This window comes from Denticeps clupeoides, chromosome 3, assembly GCF_900700375.1.
Source record: "Denticeps clupeoides chromosome 3, fDenClu1.1, whole genome shotgun sequence".
Taxonomy (NCBI): domain Eukaryota; kingdom Metazoa; phylum Chordata; class Actinopteri; order Clupeiformes; family Denticipitidae; genus Denticeps; species Denticeps clupeoides.
Window position 1 is genome coordinate 20,705,484 of NC_041709.1, and position 20,189 is coordinate 20,725,672.

Below are 20,189 nucleotides of genomic sequence, written 5' to 3' on the forward strand. Positions count from 1 at the left end.
TTCATTATTTATGATGTTACGGTGTGTAATGATACTGATCCCCCTTATCTTGTGTGTGTGTGTGTGTGTGTGTGTGTATGATTGTAATGCACAAGTCTTACCGGATCCCTTTAATTTGAGCAATGCTGTGGTGGGAGATTCTGGAGAGAGCAGAGATCACCTGGAACAGAAAGGGAAAACACCGTCACACACACATGACGCGAGAAACTTCACCACATTAATACTCAAACACAGATGCACGCACACACGCTGTACTTCATCTATACTGCATCACCCGAGAGTCACACTCGCAGCGGCAGGCTCAAAAGTCACATCCCGGCTGAAACGGAATCGCCTACGTATGCCTCCGTCCGAGGTTCACGCGCTCTGCATTTAACCCATCGCCCACTGCGAACAGTGTGTGTGTGTGTGTGTGTGTGTGTGTGTGTGTGTGTGTGTGTGTGTGTGTGTGTGTGTAATGTTAGTGGGAAGAAGATGCAGAGACGCTTCAGCAGGATGAGATGAGATAAAAACAGCGGGGTCTTCAGATGTCCCGTTGATGCTGTAAAAACGGACATTCAGCGTCAAAATTACAAGCCTGTTACAAAACTGTGTGTGTCGTTTCATCCTTTCTTCATATGCCTCCGCCTTTAAACTCTCGCCCAGTGCCCCAGCCCCTCCCTTGTGCAGAAAGGAGACGTTTAAACTGATTTAGGAGTGCTCATGAGTCACATACGAGTGGGTTTACTGGGACTTATTCTGGAACCTTCCAGATGGCAAGAAACAGGCATGTGGGAGAGTAACACATACACTCTCTCACACGCTTCCACCCCTGCTGTGCCCTGTTACATGTTTAGAGAATCCTCCTCCTGCTATCATGGCAATCGGAGCTGCGAGGAGAGTTCGCATGCATTTCATTTCTTTGCGTATTACTGGCCCTCGGGCAAGGACATTTTTCGGGTCCCGACAAGGACGTGTTCTCCTTAAAAGCATCTAGTAAGCCTTGGAGAGAACAGGAGTCCTTCAGAGCGATGCTGTCTCCTCTCTGATGCTCCTTCTGTCCTATTCTCTTTCAGACTGGTGGAATGTTGTTGCAGGCTGTTTACGCCTTTTTCTATGATTATGATGTTGATATTATTCTCATGTCTTCATTAGTAGGGCTGCAACGCTTGCCCTTACAGACATTTATACATCTTTGTGAGCATATAGCAATATATATGAAATCTGTTTCAATATAAAATATATATTTGATACAGATGTGTGCTTGTTTCTGGTTTCTTTATCAAATATATATATTTATATTTAAACAGATTTCATATGTATTGCTATATGCTCACAAAGATGTATAAATGTCATAATAGCATTATTACTAGATGATCAGCATAAAAAGTATAAATATTTGTAAGTGCTTTTTCTTCACATATGTCTTGGTTCAATGTCTTTGAGATCCTTATAGTCAAACAGTTTCCCTTGTACAACACAGACACACACACACACACACACACACACACACACACACAAACACAAATACAAAACTGCCCTGCAGCATGTGATGGACACACTTTATCTCGAATGAATGATGGGCATTATGTCAGTGTGACACGCCTATAATAACACCCAGTGCACCTGCGCTCACTGCTGCCCCCGGCAACACACCACTACATGATCCACCACCCAAGGAGTGTTTAATACACTCAGCTTTTATGCAAGTGTGTTTGTGTGGGTGAGGCAGGGACTTCAGGTAAAAATGATAATTTGACACTAATGCTGTAGAGCTCTGTTTACTTTCTTAAATATTCAGAAAACATATCAGTGAACCTTGGCCTCTTTCCCTGTGTCTGTGTGTGTGTGTGTGTGTGTGTGTGTGTGTGTGTGTGTGTGTGTGTGTGTGTGTGTGTGTGTGTGTGTGAGAGAGAGAGGGAGAGTGACTGTCATTCCTGTTTATGAGCTTTTCATGCACTGCTGAATAATAGGTATTAATATTAATGAAATACCAATGCAACATTACCACTGAGCATGCACACACACACACACACACACACACACACACACACACACGGCACTTATTCTTTCATCTATTTCAATTCTCTGTTTCTCCCACAAATTTGCTTGTTCCTCATTTTCTCTTCTATCTCTCTCTTTTTCCCTTTTCATCATTTTATATCAGTGTTATGTTTATATTTTTCTACCCAACTAAGCCAACAAATCACACTCAGGAACACTAGTTATTTAGATACGAACTACATACTAACTCCAACTATGCACCCACATGCTGACATCAAAGGCATGCAGCAATTCAACAGTACAACTGACCAAAAGTTGTTAATGACACAATGACACATGGTAACTGCCATGGGCTGTGGTGGCCTAGAGGATAAGGAGGTGGACTCGTAACCGGAGGGTTACCGTCAAGGTACCACTGAGAAGAAAATTACGTAATATCCCAGGAAATACTGAATAAAATACGTAAATCAAAACTAGATTAAATAAATCAATAGAAAAACATGGTAACAAATTGGGTCAATTTCTAACCAACCAGTTAAAAAAACAAACAGATCTGCTGTTAAAGACTAAAATAGGGACACAGCATAAGACCCGGAAAGAATTAACAATAGTTTGAGGGACTTACAAATCTTTATACTCACCACAGATAAATTTTAAGATGAAATTGGATGTTTGCACACTCAAATAGACAATTAAACAGGCTACAGCAATTAAAGGCACCAAATGCAGGAATGTGGAACATAAAGTCAACTTTATTTATACTTTTTTTTCCGGTATTCACAAACCAGCCTCACTGAGGTAATTATACTAATAAACTATTCTCAACGATATGACAATTCGAGAAACTGGTTAAAATCTACAGTCCTTCCGAATAATTGTCCCTTCCAGAATTCTTCTTCCATCCCACTGCAATCTGGAAACATTAAACATTTTTTATATTAAATATTTAGGTATTAACGTTTCGCCTAGGCTGGCAGATATAATTAAATTAAACCACATCCCAGAAGATGAAGATGATCTGGTCAGATGGAAATCTCTTCCCATATCACTCATGGGATGGGTCGCCTCAAAAAAAAAAACGACGGTTTCACCAAGAATTTACTATTTACAATATCTGCATGTGTGTGTATGTGGCAGTTCGGGACCTACACTCCACCTCACATCCCAGTTCAGGGAGCCAAGATTTTTAATGTTCATTATTCACTGTGACTTACACAGATGTTGCTTGTTGCTGTGGTTTTTTTTTTTGCTGTTTCTTTTTTTTATCTGTTTAAGCAGGTACAGACGCAGATGGTCGGTGTTCGTTCCCTGTCCTTCTCCTTCCTTCTCATTGAGGGCGGTGGTGGTCTAGGTAGTAGCCTAGTGGGTAAGACACTCGCCTGTGAACCAGGAGACCCAGGTTCAAATCCCACTTACTACCATTGTGTCCCTGAGCAAGACACTTAACCCTAAGTTGCTATGGAAGCTGCTATGGATAAGGGCGTCTGATAAATTCTGTAAATGTCTAGCGGTTAAGGAAGCGGCCCGGTAATCAGAAGGTTGCCGGTTCAAATCCCGATCCGCCAAGGTGCCACTGGGGTCCCCTTGAGCAAGGTTCCGTCCCCACACGCTGCTCCTCAGGCGCCTGTCATGGCTGCCCACTGCTCACCAAAGGTGATGGTTAAAAGCAGAGGACACATTCCGTTGTGTCACCAACTGCTGTGCATCACAATGACATGCACTTCACTTTTTACTCTCTCCCTCCACTACATGTCGACTTTCTCTCCAACTTCTCTGTTTCTCTCTCCTTTTTCCTCTGTCCACCGATCATGTCTGTCTTGATTATAGCAAGTTAAATAAGAAAAAAAAAAATAGTTGGCAGTGAATGATGACAGCACAAACGTGGTTTAAATGCAGTAAAGAGAAAAAGGCTTCCTAAGGCAAAAACAAGAAATATGGCTGCTGATGGACAAAGACGAAGTGCAGCCCTGAAAAGTAAAAAAAGGAAAATGGCCTGAGAAATTAAGTGTAAGAAGGTTTTGCATTCCAGATCAGTGAACAGTAAAAACGTCATGGTTATTTATCAGTGCGACAAAACCAGATCAATATTTTACTCCTGATCATATAGATAAGGTCAAAGTCTAAATGGCACAGAGAGAACACACACACACACACACACACAATGCTGCATGGAGGATGTGACTCAGCAGATTTTGTGTGTTTCCAAGTTCTTTAACAGCTGTAATTGTTGCTGACCAGCACAATGCTTAAGACACTCCCCATCTGTGTGTGTGTGTGTGTGTGTGTGTGTGTGTGTGTGAGTGTGTGTAAGAAAGAGAGGGAAAACAGACCTCTCTTTACGTTCACAGGAATGTGCCCACCTCGGAGAAAACAATAATGAGAGACTATGGTTCTGTTTGCATAACCTCAGGTGACATCTGACCCCGCCCATGTGGGTGTCTCCGCCCACTGCCCACTGCATTAATCTTCCTGCTGATCACAGCCCTCATTACAAGCCCATCAGAGCGCATGGCAGAAACAACCACCTGCCAATCAACACACACACACACACACACACGCACACACACACACACACACACACACACGCACACACACACAGACAGACAGAAAGCATGTTAGCAACAAGCCTGTTTGGACCACACACAAAAGACTCGTGTGTTCCTGTTGCCCAAGAATGGTCCTGTCCTACAACAGGCCACCGGTAAATAAGTAAACACACACAAACAAAGAGCAAACATCCCACACATGCACGATCCGGGTAGAGGAGAAGGAGGAGGAGATGTTGTCTGTGTGTCTTCCACAGGGCCATTCAGAAGTGGAATCTTATCAGATTCAGTGGTCTTTGGCCAAACCTGATTGTGGGATTGTGTTCTGTGTATGTTTGTGGGTGTATGTATGTAGTCTTCAATATGTAAATGTATTCAATGAATTTGATTAATTTAATTAGAAGGAAATAAAGTTTTTGGGCAGAGATGTAGTTCAATGTGTTATTGTCTTTGAGAGATCACAATCACACAACATATGCAGACAGAGGATTTATTCTGGTGACAAGACACATAGCACACAGGACAGAGTAAAAAGCACAATTATCCAAGTGTACACAATCCAGAAACCAGGAACACACACATAGTCAACACCAAACTCCAGACTGGAACGCGGAACCGGAGCACCTCACAGAGTAAGGCCATGACACTTACACACAGTACAACATTACAACACCAGGTCCTCATAAAGCTATGAAAACATCTGTATGTGTGTGTGGGAAAAGGGAGAAAAAGTCCAATTTGCTGTTGTGTGTTAAGGAGTGAAGAAACTCTCACTAGTCCTCACACCACCATCACCCTCCACTCATATCCTGAACTCTCATTTAGAAAGATCAGCTCAGCCATGGTGATCTGTGATGATGTTGGTGAGATCTTGTGGTGGGGGGGAAGGGTTAGTGTGTGAAGAGAACTCATAGCGACACACACCATGTCAAACCGCTCCTACTGAATCTGACAAGGGCACAGAGTTTAAAAGGTGTGTGACTGTGTTAATGCATGAGGGATACAGAATTGGTTTGTGCCTTTTACTGAGTGTGTGTGTGCGTGTGTGTGTGTGTGCGTGTGTGTGTGTGTGTGTGTGTGCGTGTGTGTCAGCATGGGATTAGATCCGAGGACATAATCCCAGAATCCTGAGGGTCTGGTTGGGGTGAAGATTGTGGCCTGCAAAGAGAGAGATAAGACTGAACCTCACACAGACACACAGACACACAGAATCAGTTGTCCAGACTGCAGGGGGACAGAAAGAAAAGAATAAACATAAGAAACTGGGGAGAGAGAAGGAGGGACCCTGCTCAAGTTTTCGCTTTCACTTAGTGACAAATAACTTCCCAAAGTCCTGGCTAATTATGCCAATATAGCCCAGCTGTCATAGATCCATAATGTTTGTCTATCGTCAAAGCCGGACATCTGTAATAGTTATCAAAGTCCGAGATCTGATAAATGTGCTGGGAGCCACACGAGCAGGGCGAGGCTGAAACACGCCCGAGGGCGAATGTTAATCCCCAAATCCACCGTAACAGCAGCAGGAGTGGAGCGGAATCGCATCCATAATTCAATATAAATAAATTAGAAACTAATACAGCAAACGGGTCCTCTCTCCGCGGACAGATTTTGTAATAATTTACCAAAAAAAAAAATGTCACAACACAACTTGCAAGACGTCAGGAGACTCAGAAAAGGCAGAAACTCCTGTTTCTTTGCAATGATGCCATAATCATAGGTGGTGAGAGCACACAATGGGGTCCAGTCTTTACTTGTGGCTGGTAACCGGGCAGACCATAGAGAAGTCTTCAGGCGAGGGTCTGCCTGAAGGATGTAGTGGGTAAGGAAGCGGTTCTGTACTCCGAAGGTTGCCGGTTCAAATCCCAGACTGAGCAAAGCACCGTCCCCACACGCTGCTCCCCGGGGCGCCTGTCATGGCTGCCCACTGCTCACCAAGGGTGATGGTTAAAAGCAGAGGCCAGAGGATTTCGTTGTGTGCTGAGCTGCAGTGTTTCACAATGACAATCACTTTACTTCCACTTTCAATGGTGAGCGGGGAAGGATCCAAGATTGCTCTACCCCCTCTACTTTGCAAAGTACACGCACGTTTGGATGATGGGAACTTCAGAGATCTGGTGCAGCTCAGGCATTGCTGGGTTTGGGTACATGAATAATTTGGTGCTTCTGGACTGAGTAGTTCTAGGAACGTCATGCGTGATGACAGCAATGCAAATTAGGCATTGCATTCAACAACGTCAACTAAAAACAACGTGCTTGTAGGTTTGTAAGTGTATAAACTGTTTTTGCTCCCATGGTGCAAAATAGAGATAGGCAAAACGAACTATTAATTAAACTATTAATCTAGCAATAATTGATTATGATGCATCGATTTACCTGCTCAGTTCCAAATCATATCAATTCTAGTTTAACAATTTATACATTCTAATAAACATTCATTTCTTAACATTGTAATAATCAGAAGAAAAAGAAAGAATACAATAACCAATGTCATCTTGGGGGCTTGAAATTAAAAAGTGTTTTATTAAAATAAACAGCAGCATTGGAAGCCAACAGCCTTACTAACATTGTGTCGCTGAGCAAGACACTCAACCCAGAGAGTGTCCATGTTACTACTGATAGTAAGTCACTCTGGATGAGGACGTCTGGTAAATGGCAGAAATGTAAATGTGTGAAGGTGTGTGTCAGGATGGCGCTCTATGCATAAGTCAAATTCCACTCAACTTCAGCACTTACAGCACACTGTTCAGCGGAATTTAATTTTCTTTCTCATTACACTGAACACAATATTCATTAAAACACATTGAGTCTTGGACCCAAGCAACAGCTGAAACAGAGATGGAGCAAAGCTATTGTGAAAGTGAAGGGAATGTCATTTTGAAGCACAGCACACGGTGACACAAGGAAATGCGTCCTCTGCATTTAACCCATCACCCTTGGTGAGCAGTGAACAGCCATGACGGGCGCCCGGGGAGCAGTGTGTGGGGGACGGTGCTTTGCTCAGTGGCACCGCAGTGGCACCATGGCAGCTCGGGATTTGAACCGGCAACCTTCTGATTACTAGGCACTGCCCTATAAAAAAAAAAAACGTGTGCGTGCGTATGTGTGTAGCAAAATAAGAGCAAAGGAAGACACGCATTATAACCACGACAGTAACTCACATGAGCGTGGCCAAGCCAAGGTGACGGGGGTGGATGAAAAAACAGAGGCGGTCCAATAACTATCATTCTGAGATGTCTAGGCCAGTCCCCCAGTGGCGCTAAATCTGTTACCACGGAGACAAAGGCGGCTTAGTGGGTGTGAAATGGGACACAGGGGTGTTTGAGGGGGAAAAAAAGAGCGAGGCAGAACGTGCGACTGACAGACTGAAAGAGTCGTCGCTCCGGGCCGATGCAGCTGCAGATGTGGGACCCCTGCCGCTCCACAAACCCTAAAAAGCTCCTCCAGAGCTCTTTAAAGCCCCCTGCTCCCGTTCGCCTTGAACATGGAGTTCCACAGCAGGCTGCTGCTCCTCCTCCCCTGTTTTAGTAACAACACAAGGCCCGGCTTCGGAGGCCCTCTAATGGACCGGGCGCAATGGGGGGGGTGTTTGCTATTTTAACATCAAGACTGTCTCAGGAATAAACACAAAAAAATGATTGGGGAGATGAAAGCCTTTGAGAAGAGGATGTTTTTAGAAATCGAGTTTTTTCAAGCACCTTCTGTCAATATATATCACAAGTTGTGGTCCTCTGTTTAGCGGACATCGAGGCGCTTGGAGAATATCACTCTGGGCTCCGGCAACGTGATGTGTCTAAAGTAATGTCTGTCAAACAAAGAAAGGGTGGAGTTTTTGTTAAGTTTGATTCATTTGATGTGCATCCGTAGGGCAAATGATGCAGCTTCTGCATGAACATATACATTATTTTCAAATGGAGATATATGGGCGCAACGCACTTCGTAATCTGCTGAATCAGCATTTTGGAGTGAAATGAAATTGTTTGTCCCAGACTGAAATATTTAGAACGCCAAAGTAACGTGCTTCAAATTTGATTCACAGTCAGGGTCTGCAGGGTGACCAGATCATCTCCCTGTCACTGAGACTCTTTCCCGTACGTCCCTGTAAGTACTGACTGTAAGTGACTCTGGATAAGGGTATCTTGTATATGTTGTATACGCCACTGTATCGCTTTACAAAATGTTACCAGTTATTCAAATGAATGATGTCTTCAGGGTCGTGGCGTCAACCTGAAGGAGAAGCAGAGACGGTTGTACAGCTCCTGTGCAGCGGTGACTCACACTGCACATCTGAAATGTCCATCAAAACCTGCTCGCAATCTACAGTCCACCGATCTGCCAAAGCGCGTTGAAACGCGAGCCCTACAGACACTTCCGTCCGTCGACAACTACGTGAGGCCGCACATTCAAACCCAACCGATGGTGACAGCGGCGCGAGCAGCATCACACCGTCGAAAGCAGATTGCTGCGTGAGTTATCACCACTGCTTACAACTGCGCTGCCCCGTCCGCACTCAAACAACCTTGTTACAACCTCGTTTAGGCAATTAATCGCACCTCACCAGCCCCCTCACGCCGCACGACAAGCCATCAAGGTTAAACTCGGTCGCGTTGCGAGAAATCAGTTGGCGAACAATAAATCAGGCATGAAATCAGGGTTAAACTGTAGACTGGATGCCTGGCCGGGCTTGCTGTGACCAACAACCCCCCTAAGGAGTGCCGAGTGACCCGGAACCAGCTGTGATATGAAGTACTTTGGATTTTCAAAGGCATTAGAGATGACAGGCAGGTTAAAGTAACTTCCATCCTGGGGCGTTTTATTCCCGTTGTTTTTGATCCGTTAATTTTATCCACAGTTCTGGAATATTCATCCCATAAGAACCTACCTGATACACCGTACCTTATGCATGGAGTTGGTACCATTGGAAAGCTGAGACTCTGCGGTTGGAATGAATAAAATGCTTCGTACATTTTATTCGATATGTATGGTTTTCAGGTGGACAACACGAACACTCTGAAGGTTCTAGATACACAGAATCTTCATTTTCACGGTCGGATGAAATTGCTCACTTTGACCAGTTTACAGCTCCTGACAGCTTGTAACGAGGACAGGAAGTAGAACCAGAAGGGTTCTGTGCATTTGCTGTGACAGAACCGAGGTTTGGTGGGAAATGATGTTTGACCCTCCTCAAAGAAGAGAAGACGTTCTTCAGTAAATGGCGCCAATAATGACAATGCTGCCAGCTAATCCACTGAGCTGTAGGGTTGGACGACTCATTGCACATGCATGTGTGTGTGTGTGTGTGTGTGTGTGTGTGTAGGGGGGGTGCGTTCAGTGGTGGAGGCTAAAGCACAGTGTCAGGGAGCATTACGGTCCAAAGGCCAGCGGCGTTCCCAACTATAGGCTGGGGGTCCGGGTTGTCTATCAAGGCTCTGCCAAAAACTGAGACATGAGTCAACATGACATGTGTGAGATCAGTTTGTTTTTGTGTATGTGTGTGTGCACCAAGGAGATTTCTCCAAGGAAATAAGCTGCAACACGTATTTTTTGACACAACTATGCTGTGAGCACGTCGTTGAACATGACTCACACAAAAAACTTACTCTAATGCTGCAAATTCTAATAAAGCTATAAAACCAGGACAGGCCCAGGAGGGCTATAGAGTGAGTTTGTCACAGCAGTTGCATTAAAAGTCACAAAACATTTAGGTTTGGGATGAAGTAATCTGTTCCTAGATAAACTCTCCACCTCAACCTCATTCATGGTTCACATCAAGGAGAATAGAGGTCAGTGTGTGTGTGTGTGTGTTATTAGTTCTCCATAATAATGCCAGTTTCACTAGACATCAGAGAGAGAGAGAGAGAGAGATTTCACTGACACTCATGTCAGGGCTTCAATGGCAATTTTCTTCAACGAAAACACAAATGATGAGCAGAATTTGAATCCTATACGCAGTGATCGGTGTATCGATTCACTCACAAAGCATTTCAAATTGTATTTGAAGTTTGTCATTCAATACAGGTATCAATTAACCTCCAGTATCAGACTATCCCTTCAAGAGTTCAATCATTGTCTCCGAATGATGACTTATCCCAATATAAACACACACATGACACTAATGTACTCTCAGCACACTAAAACCTATAGTATTGTTAGAGATCCTGCCAGGTCCTAATGTACATTTTATTGTTATTAAATCGAGATAGACCTTGTCAATGGGAAGCTTTTATTGTGATGGTGATAAGCTTTGTCATTTTTTAATCAAATGCATTCATTTAAATGGGAGCTGCTTCAGCAACCATGTCCATATTACACACATAAACCACACATCTTTAAAAAAAAAAACTTTTTTATTTTTTTATGCCCAGTTGTTTAATGCGTGCTAAAACATATTTAGCCTTTGTCAGGTCATTAATAGACACAGCGTGGCATGGCAGACGGATACCTGATGATGGGTTCAAAGATTTTACAGCCTGGCGTGTTTCATTACACCTGATTTTCATGGCTGAAGATGAGGTTAGGTGGAGCGTGAAACAGTGACACACACACACACACACACACACACACACACACACAGAGAAAAATGCCTGTGTCAAGTTCGATTGGGCAGAAGAGCTCAAAAGCACTTAACCTTTAAAAAATGAGCATGCACGTGTACATGCACACACATAAACACACACACACACACACACACATATGCATAGACAGTACAGTCATTCTATTGACAAATAAAAACGTGAACTCAGCACGTCGGTTTTATACATGCATGCACACACACACAACAAATCACGCGGTGTCACAAATCAAGTTGTGCACACAAACACTTTCTTTGTTGCGTTTAAACCGTCTGTACGGATTGGCAAGACGTTTGCAGACCCGCTACCTTCACGATAACAAAACAGACGGCAAATGTGACTAATTGCTAATGGACAAACAGCTAATGCCGATGCATGCGCTGGTCATTTATGATAACTGTTTAATAACTCTGTAGATGCCACTGTAGGCATTAATGCCGTGGGCAATGGGAATATAACTCCATGCTCCAGTCATTGAATATCAATTAGTAGCTGAGTATGGACTTCCTGTGCACACACACACACACAAACACACACAGTCCAGTCGGTGCGTTGTGAGGCGCTGGTGCTGTAAGGCAGCGTTGGAGATGAGAGGATGGCAGCTCAGCTCGCAGTAATGAATTCAAGCACGCAGCAGCAGCAGCAGCATCAAAGCTAGGCCGCTGCGCCCGAGACACTTAATAATTCTCTCTTATGAGCTTCTGGAAATGCGGCCGTCACTCCACGAAAGTGTGTGTGCGTGTGTGTGCGGGTGTGTGTGTGGGTGCGGTTTTTAATACTTGTGTTATGTAGACAGTCTGTGTACAGAAGTTTCCGACACCAAGCCTGGACCTCAGCATAACGTCAGCAATCTGCATCAGCTTTGTCCTTACGAACAGAGTTCTGTGCGCGTGTGTGTGTGTGTGTGTGTATGTGTGTGTGTGTGTGTGTGAGCGTGCTACATACAAAAGAGCTTTAAAGCTTTGCTAAGACAACTCGGAGCAATCAGAAAAAAATTTGGGATTATCAACCACATGAGTGATGCACACACACACTCGCACACACGCACGCCCACACACACGTTTTCCAAATCAGTTCCACTCAGCCTAATGAAAGACAAATGCTGTGTTATGCTGGAGAGGGTCCAACCGTGGAAACTACGACCTAATCAACTGGCACGGCCAGATCAGCCAATTAGAACGAGAATGTCAAAAACATAAACACAGCGTGCACGCGTGTGTGTGTGTGTGTGTGTGTGTGTGTTTTTAAGGATTGCATAATAAAGCACCTTTTATGTGATGTTTGCTGGTCAAATCATTCTGCATTAAGCGGCAACATACAAAACGCTGCAAAATACGTAAATGGCCATGTCACAGCCCCTCTCATCTAACGGCGCTGTCACACTGTGGCCTGGGATGCCAATGATGTCACAGATTGTTTTAACAGTCTCGCTCGCGCACACACACACACACACACACACACACACACACACACACAGAAATACTGCTGTGGGCACTGGAATTGATTTAACATGCTCAATCCCAAATGAACGGTGAACTCTATACACTAGAAACACACACACACATCAGATGTAATAGAAAAGGCTCTGCAGAACGTCCAGTGCAAGATCTGAAAGATCACTTGTTCGCGAACAGTGTGTGTGTGTCTGTCAAACCGTGGCATGATTTTTGAAATGTCAGACATCACAAGGACACCCTCTATTTTATAAACACACACATACACACACACACACGCGCGCGTATTTCTGTTTCTGTTCAAAGCAAAAAGCAGAGAAAGGAAGAAGAAGAGAAGAACAGAAGAAGACAAATGCTCATTTCTCTCATCCAAAAGCTATTACACAACCTGCAAAATCCATTAGGTTCTCAAAGGCTTGGGGCTTCCCAAAAGAACACAACTTTAGCTGCTTAATTTAACGGGGGGCTCGGCAAACTGGCCCTGCAGCGCTGGAAAGCTCTCGGCCAGGCGTGCCGGCCCCCCTTTAGCCATTCTATGGCGCTTGATTGGTCTTGATTTGAGGAATACAGCTCGGTCCGGGTTTTTCAATGCTGCATCGTCCCGCTGAGCAACAGAGCTGATTTAAAGCGAACAAGTCAGCGTAATGAGGCAACGAGCAGAGCGTGGCACACAGGCCATGAAAAGTAACAAGAGAGACGTGTGACAACAGGAGACCGTGGCCCTGAAATGACAGTGCGATGGAACCGCCACACATGCACCCTCTCGCACATAAAGGCGTGGATGGTGATATCCTGCAGGAGAGATGGACGGGTGGGTCAGCGCAGAGTTCATTCTGCCTTGAGGGTTACAGACTGTGAAGCACAGGTAGATCTGTTCCATGTCGTTCCATTCCTCACAAACAGTTCCAGAACAGCACAAAAACGAGCACAAACCTCCAGATCACGTCACTAGTTGGAATTTTTTTTAGATGTGACCCAGCATGCCGGCTGAGGAAATCCCATAAATCATATAAAACATTATATACCAGCCTTTCCTCTTTGGCCTCACAGTGGATAATCCTTCTGCCCTACAATATGGGGAAATGTGTGTGTGTATGTGTGTACATGCACATGCATCCATGAAGGTAGCTTGTCAAACTGGCCAAGATATGTTCTCCTGAATGGGTTAAGTATGCATGACCATTTTATGTTGAGCCATCTTATTGTGGTGTGTGTGTGTGTGTGTGTGTGTGTGTGTGTGTGTGTGGTGTGTGTGTGTGTGTGTGTGTGTGTGTGTGTGTGTGTGTGTGTGTGTGTGTGTGCGTGTGTGTTCCAGGAATTGCGTCCGCTCATCCCCGATTCCTGGAGGATGAAGGCCTGATGAAGGGAGAAGTATTTTAAACACTGCTAGGACTCTCCAGCCAGATCAAGTTCAGGTCAAACTAAATTTACTGTTTCAAGAGAGTCATGACTGTAGTTTCTGGCCAGCAGCAGGTGCAATGAAGTCAGCCGTGAAGATTTTATCTCGTAATAAATGAACGATTCAGTAATGTTATGAAATTTTTGAAATTTTTGCTGAGCCATACAGAGAGTGTGTTCAATGAGTCTTTACTGGACAAATAAAAGTACTTTCAGAGTACTGCTGATATTGGGTGTCAGTTTTACTGTTACATGGACCACATGAAATATACGTAGAATACATTACTGTGAGGACGGTGGCAGCACAGGGAAGGATGACCGTGCATGACAGTGTCATAAAAGAGGGTTTAAGATAAAATAAGACAATAAAACACACTACATGTGGAAACAAGGCATAGAAGACAATGGCCACACGAGAACACGACACAACCAGCAAAGATTTATACATTTGTACTAACAGTGACATCGGACAACAATCAGGGCAATCAGAGACACAACGTGAAATCCCGGTCTAGACTATGGGAAATGGTACATATAATGGTATATATAAATGGTACTGATTTATGGTAATGTTAGATTAGGGTATGGTAAGATTACCACTTTAGTAAGAGATCAGCTTGGGAATTCCTTGCGGTAAAATATTCAGTTGGAACAATGCTCCAGCATGGTCAACAGTCAATATGTCAGCAGCTCAGAACAAATAATGTAATTACGACTGTAACGGTTGTATTTCTACACACCAGAGTAGACAGCCATGAACTGCGGCTGTTTTAATTACAAGGAGAGAACAGAGTGGCAAGAAGGAGAGAAGGAACTCGCCCATGGTCAGACCACAACCACCATTTACTTTGGTTGCAATATGAAACGTGTAGGATTTTTTCGTTTCATAGAAAAAATGTACAATTTAATATGCGGGTTGACTTACCATAGGTCCTGACTAATATTAATGATCTATCGGATCGTAATATCAGTAACGCATGTTGCTTGACCAAAACCTTGTGCATGTGAGCGTGTGTGTTTGTGTGTGTGTGTTGATGTTGGTTGGTATGAATCCAACTGTAGTGTTTATAAGACAAAGTTATCAGCAGCACACAGAATAATGAAGGAAACCCAGAATGGAGCACTGTAAACAAAAACAGGGAAACTAAAAGCCAAAGAAATAAATATAGCACATCCTCATCTGTGACTTGTGGGAGAATAAGAAGGCTTTGCACACAAGGCTTGTAACAGTCGAGCAGGCTAGAGCTAAATCGACCAGAATTCATAGAAAACCCGGCAAACCTCTGGGTGTAGTTCGGAGGCTCTTTTATTGGAGTTTACTTTTATTTATGTGTTTGTGTGGGAATCCATGTAATTAGGTGGTCCGGGGCGTGGATGTGTCGTGAAACCCGAGTCCCGCTGGCCCAGAATGCAACTCTCTGAGAATACACTCTGGCCATAAAAACGCTGGATGCTGAACAGACCTCTCCCCAGGTTCCAGCCAGCAGGAATCACCCTGGTGAAAATGGGAGTTAGTTTGCTGACATTCAGAAGACCACTGAACTCTAGCTAGGTGATGAAACCTGATGTCAGCAGACTGGGGGTGTTGAACTCAATATCATAACTGATGCGTCGTGATAATTGATTATATCATAATGATGTTGCTGGGTGCTTTTCTGGTCACCCTCTGAATGCCATACGCGTTTCGGCTGCCCATTGTGTTGCCGATCGACTGAATCGAATTGAATCGTAAGACCAGTGAAGGATCAGAACGCTACAGCAGAGCCACCACATCACTGTAGGGTGTATGCCCACTGGTAAAAAACCCATCAAATGTCCTAATCCTATAATAGCAAATGAAAGATAGAGGATTTTGGCCAGTTCTTTTTATTCTTCCCAATGGCGGTCAATCTGCTCTATCGCCATGGCCGAATCTGAAGAACGTCTGGATTTTATACAGAAGACAGTGGTGAGTAATCCACCCCACTACAGCTTTCAGTAACTCTCTCCCATCGACAGCTAGAACGTACATTTATCCTGCGGACATGCCTCTGATGGGTTTCCTCTTGGTGTGGCCCAGCGAGCCGGCACGGAGGAGGAATTGATTTATGTGTTCAGTGCCGACCTGTTGCTGCAGCGATGGTGGTATGGGAGGTGTGTGTGTGTGTGTGGGGTGTGTGGGGGGGGGGGGGGGGTTCTGTGCTACTGTAATGTAAAGCATTTCTGCTCCTATACGGCAAAAAAAAGGTGAAGTGAAGTGATTGTCACTGTGATACACAGCAGCACAGCACACGGTGCACACAGTGAAATGTGTCCTCTGCTTTTAACCATCGCCCTTGGTGAGCAGTGGGCAGCCATGACAGGCGCCCGGGGAGCAGCGTGTGGGGACGGTGCCTTGCTCAGTGGCACCTCAGCTGCACCTCGACGTATCGGGGTTCAAACCTTCTGATTACTCGGCCGCTTTCTTAACCGCTGGGCCACCACTGCCCCTGCAGTGCGTATACACACACACACACACACACACACACACCGCAAAGACAACTGACGCGTCATAAGAATGATGTACAAGAAGAATGACACACACATACACAAGTGCTTCGTGTCTGACTTGGGAGATGGTTCATTTACATTCAGCAGAAACAGTTACTCCCACAACCATGTTTCCGCAGTTCCTTCCAAGAGATCCTGACAATGCGCAAAAGTAGCGCAATGTTGTCAACATTAAATCTCGAACATCAGTTCATGTGATTGACTGTAAACTCTGGAGACGTTTGATTGGCTACCTTTTTAAAAAGGTTTTAAAAAATCCAGAAATAAATGTAAGGGTATTCACGAATATATATGGTGGTTAAATGTACTCACACTCAGCACTCACATTTGTTCATCATGTAAGTTTGTTTTTTTTTTCGAGTCGAGAAACTCATTTGCGAACGGCGTTACATACATTTGTAAATCATAAATCATATTTATGAATCTTTTTACTGAATTTGTTGCTGAATCAAGAGATAAATTTGTGAATAGGGCGATATTTATTTGTGAATCTCCGTAGAGAGAGCAGATGGGAGAGAACGTGAAAGCAGTATTAGACTTTCCAGACCAGTGGCCTACACGGTGGTGTCATTTTTTCTCTCACTCTTACGCACACACACAAACACACCTGCACGTGCACACAGACTGTGGACGTTTGTGCATAATAATGTTTAAGTTCAGGTGAAACAGTAGAAGCTTGCTTGTGGTGAAGCAGCAGTGTCCAAAACTAATATGGACACAGGACATTAACCAACAAACTAATTATTATAAAAAAAAAAAAATAAAAGAATGCATTATAACGGAACTGCACTTAATATGACATCAACCATGAAAGGTGACTTTTAAAGAGCCATTAAATTTTAAATAGTGAGATTCAATGCTGCACTGTCATTAGAGTTAATGGACAAATGAATGGTATCTGTTACCATGTTACTGTGAGGTGTGGCAAAAAAAGCAATTTGAGAAAATTGTGCTGGACATGCACACTATATTGCTTTAATCACACATACTAATTGTACCAACCTGAGTGAGGGTCATTTTTTTGTGAAAAAAAGTGAAATCTCCATAAAATAAGAGGTAACATGCATATAAATGTTAATAAAAAATGGTACTGAAACAGACAGTAACAGACTTGTCATGACACAGTCTTTTTTTTTAAATGACATTTTACGGCACTTGATAAAAAGACGATCGTGTGTGAACGACTGCAATCAAGCTGTTGTCATAAAATATATGAAATATCCGAAATAATATAATCCGTGATTATCTTATACTGCATATATGGGGATGATTTCATGGCGAGTGGTTTAGCTGAAAGTGATCCCCGTTGCACAGATATTCATGCACCTACAGACACATACGTACTTGAAAGTATTTGTTCAATTTCGGGCAGAAGCTGGCCAGATCTCCCGCTGTTTTGTTACCATGGTTACGACAGCAGAGAGGGTCATTTACTTCTCCCAGTCTATAAAAGTAATGGTCCAAAGTATCTAGATAGATAGATAGATGGACACACAGATAGATGGTAGGATAGTGTGGGCTCTCTTCCCTAGAGACCTTTCACCTCTAATTCGTTTCTCTCTCATACCTGCACACACTTCACGTCTCTGTGCCCCACCCTAGACTGGAAGATGCGGTCTCATTCATCAGGTATTCGTGTGTGTGTGTGTGTGTGTGTGTGTGTGCACATCAACGCCTTTGTGTGCTTACAGTTAGCTCTAACCCAATCAAGTCCACTTAGATAATAAGTAAATTACTGAGAATACTGAGTGAAGGTCTGGTAGCAAAAGCAGGCGTTTACCTACAGGCCAGACAGATGGCCAGTGGAACCATGTGAAAGCACCTCAGCCAATCAGCAACGTACAGTGAATTCAGCGACGGGCGCGCTGCTAGCTGTGTGTGTCTGTATCCTGAAAGGATTCCGAAGGTCATGCAGACCTCATCTGATTCCATGTTGAGGATATTACAAATGCCGCTGAAGTATCAGAGCAGATTGAATTAATCTCCAACAATGACTCGCGAGATCATTTTTTAAGTCGATTTGTCTTCCTCGTGCCAAATAAATTCGCCGCAGCAGAATTTATTACGTCCACAATGCATTATCTTTTAGCGAGGATGATCAAAGCTAAACGCTTTGATTAAAAACGCACTCAGATGACTGTATAATAAAAGCCGTGATTAACTGCCTACTCGCTAACAAGACTAACAAAACGCAAGAAGTCCAACAGTGACACCAGTGACAGTCATTTTAATTCACTCCATAAATATCAGACGTTCAGTCTTCCAGGACGCTGTGTCTGGCATCTGGTGCTCAACTTTCCGACCGCAGCCCTCACAGCTCTGTGATAGGTCCACAACTGGAATATAATTCCGTGATGCCGGTGCTGTCTCGAGGCAACGATCCACGCCTCGGGGCAAGCAGGGGCATCCCCGGGCCTTAGAGTCACATGTCCGTGCTGGGAACCGGGGTGTGGCTGCGAGGTAGGCCCTAATTGGTGGGGAAACAATTCCAAAGGCTTGTTCCAAACTGGGGAGAGCAATGGCACAAACACAAGGACTAGAAACATGCACAAAGGGGGTGACTCAAGGGTGCTTGTGTGGGGGAACAGTGTCTGCGCCGCAAGCTTCTTTATTTTATGTGAGGGAGTGTAGTGAAATGGGGAATTGATGGGAAAAAGGCAGGCTGCTGGTCAGGGCGGTCAGTGAAAGATGCATTTGAATGGAGGCTGGATGGGTAGCACGCTGCAGTCAGTTTGATACACACTGGTCACATTGTGTGCGAGCCAGCAGCTCCTTCAAACACACACACACACACACACACACACATACAAACTCACTCTTACACATGCAACAGGAAAGGCTCTGTCAGCCACTTGCCCTTCCCTCGGACTACTATTCTGGCCTGTGTGTGCGTGCATGCAGACGGTGCTGACCTGTAGCCCGTGACAACTGTGCAGACCACATCGTAGACACATCATTTCCATCCCATTGCTGTGGGGACGATTAAAAAGGTCCACTCACCCTCAGCAGACAGTTCATTCGAAACACTTTCCGAACGGCGAGGACCTGCAGTGGTCCGTTGGTACTAATGGGTGGAGTAGAGGAACAGAGCGTGGCTGATGGGTAGGTGAGGTGGAAGAGAGCTTGATTAATGCTTTCCAATACCTTCATGGGGACAATGATGCCCCGGACCTCATGAATCCAAGACAGGAACACCGTCTCGATAAGCATTTACAGTAAGCAATACTGCATTAGAGTCACAATACAGACACACACACACACACACACACACGTTGTATAGTTATTACGTACTGCCATGAAGCAAACTGTACTGAGATATCTCCTCTGATGACAGCGTCAAGCAGGTATCTGTGGTGTTTTCTACTCCACCCTGAGACCAGTATGTGCACAGAACATCACAACCTCACCATGCCGGAAAAAACAGACCTGGATTAAGCACAATGCGGCAGGTCTAGTGGCCCCGGTGCGACGGTGCCCTGTTTAAAAATAAATGAAAGGTACGCAGAGAGGGAGAACCCGGCGGCGGGAAGCGGAAAGCCGGCGGTAAACACGCGGAGCGCCATTCCGTTCGAACTCATCAAAAGACTTCAAACACGGCACCCTACCGCCATTCCTCAACACATGTGACCTGCAAGCCGTCGCGGTCAATAGGACCGCAGGGACGTGCATCTGCGTGTGTGTGTGTGTGTGTGTGTGTGTGTGTTCAGACT

At 44.4% G+C, this 20,189-nt stretch overlaps 1 protein-coding gene across 8 annotated transcripts in view; it reads right to left on the bottom strand.

The window, feature by feature from the left end:
• Nucleotides 1-20,189, bottom strand: part of vav2 (vav 2 guanine nucleotide exchange factor) — a 152,189-nt gene that overhangs the window by 45,085 nt on the left and 86,915 nt on the right. For all 8 annotated transcript variants that reach the window (XM_028972691.1, XM_028972690.1, XM_028972687.1 and 5 more), the window contains exon 3: nucleotides 102-160. In XM_028972691.1, the coding sequence (XP_028828524.1) occupies nucleotides 102-160 (59 nt within the window). The remainder of the gene's footprint in view (nucleotides 1-101; nucleotides 161-20,189) is intronic.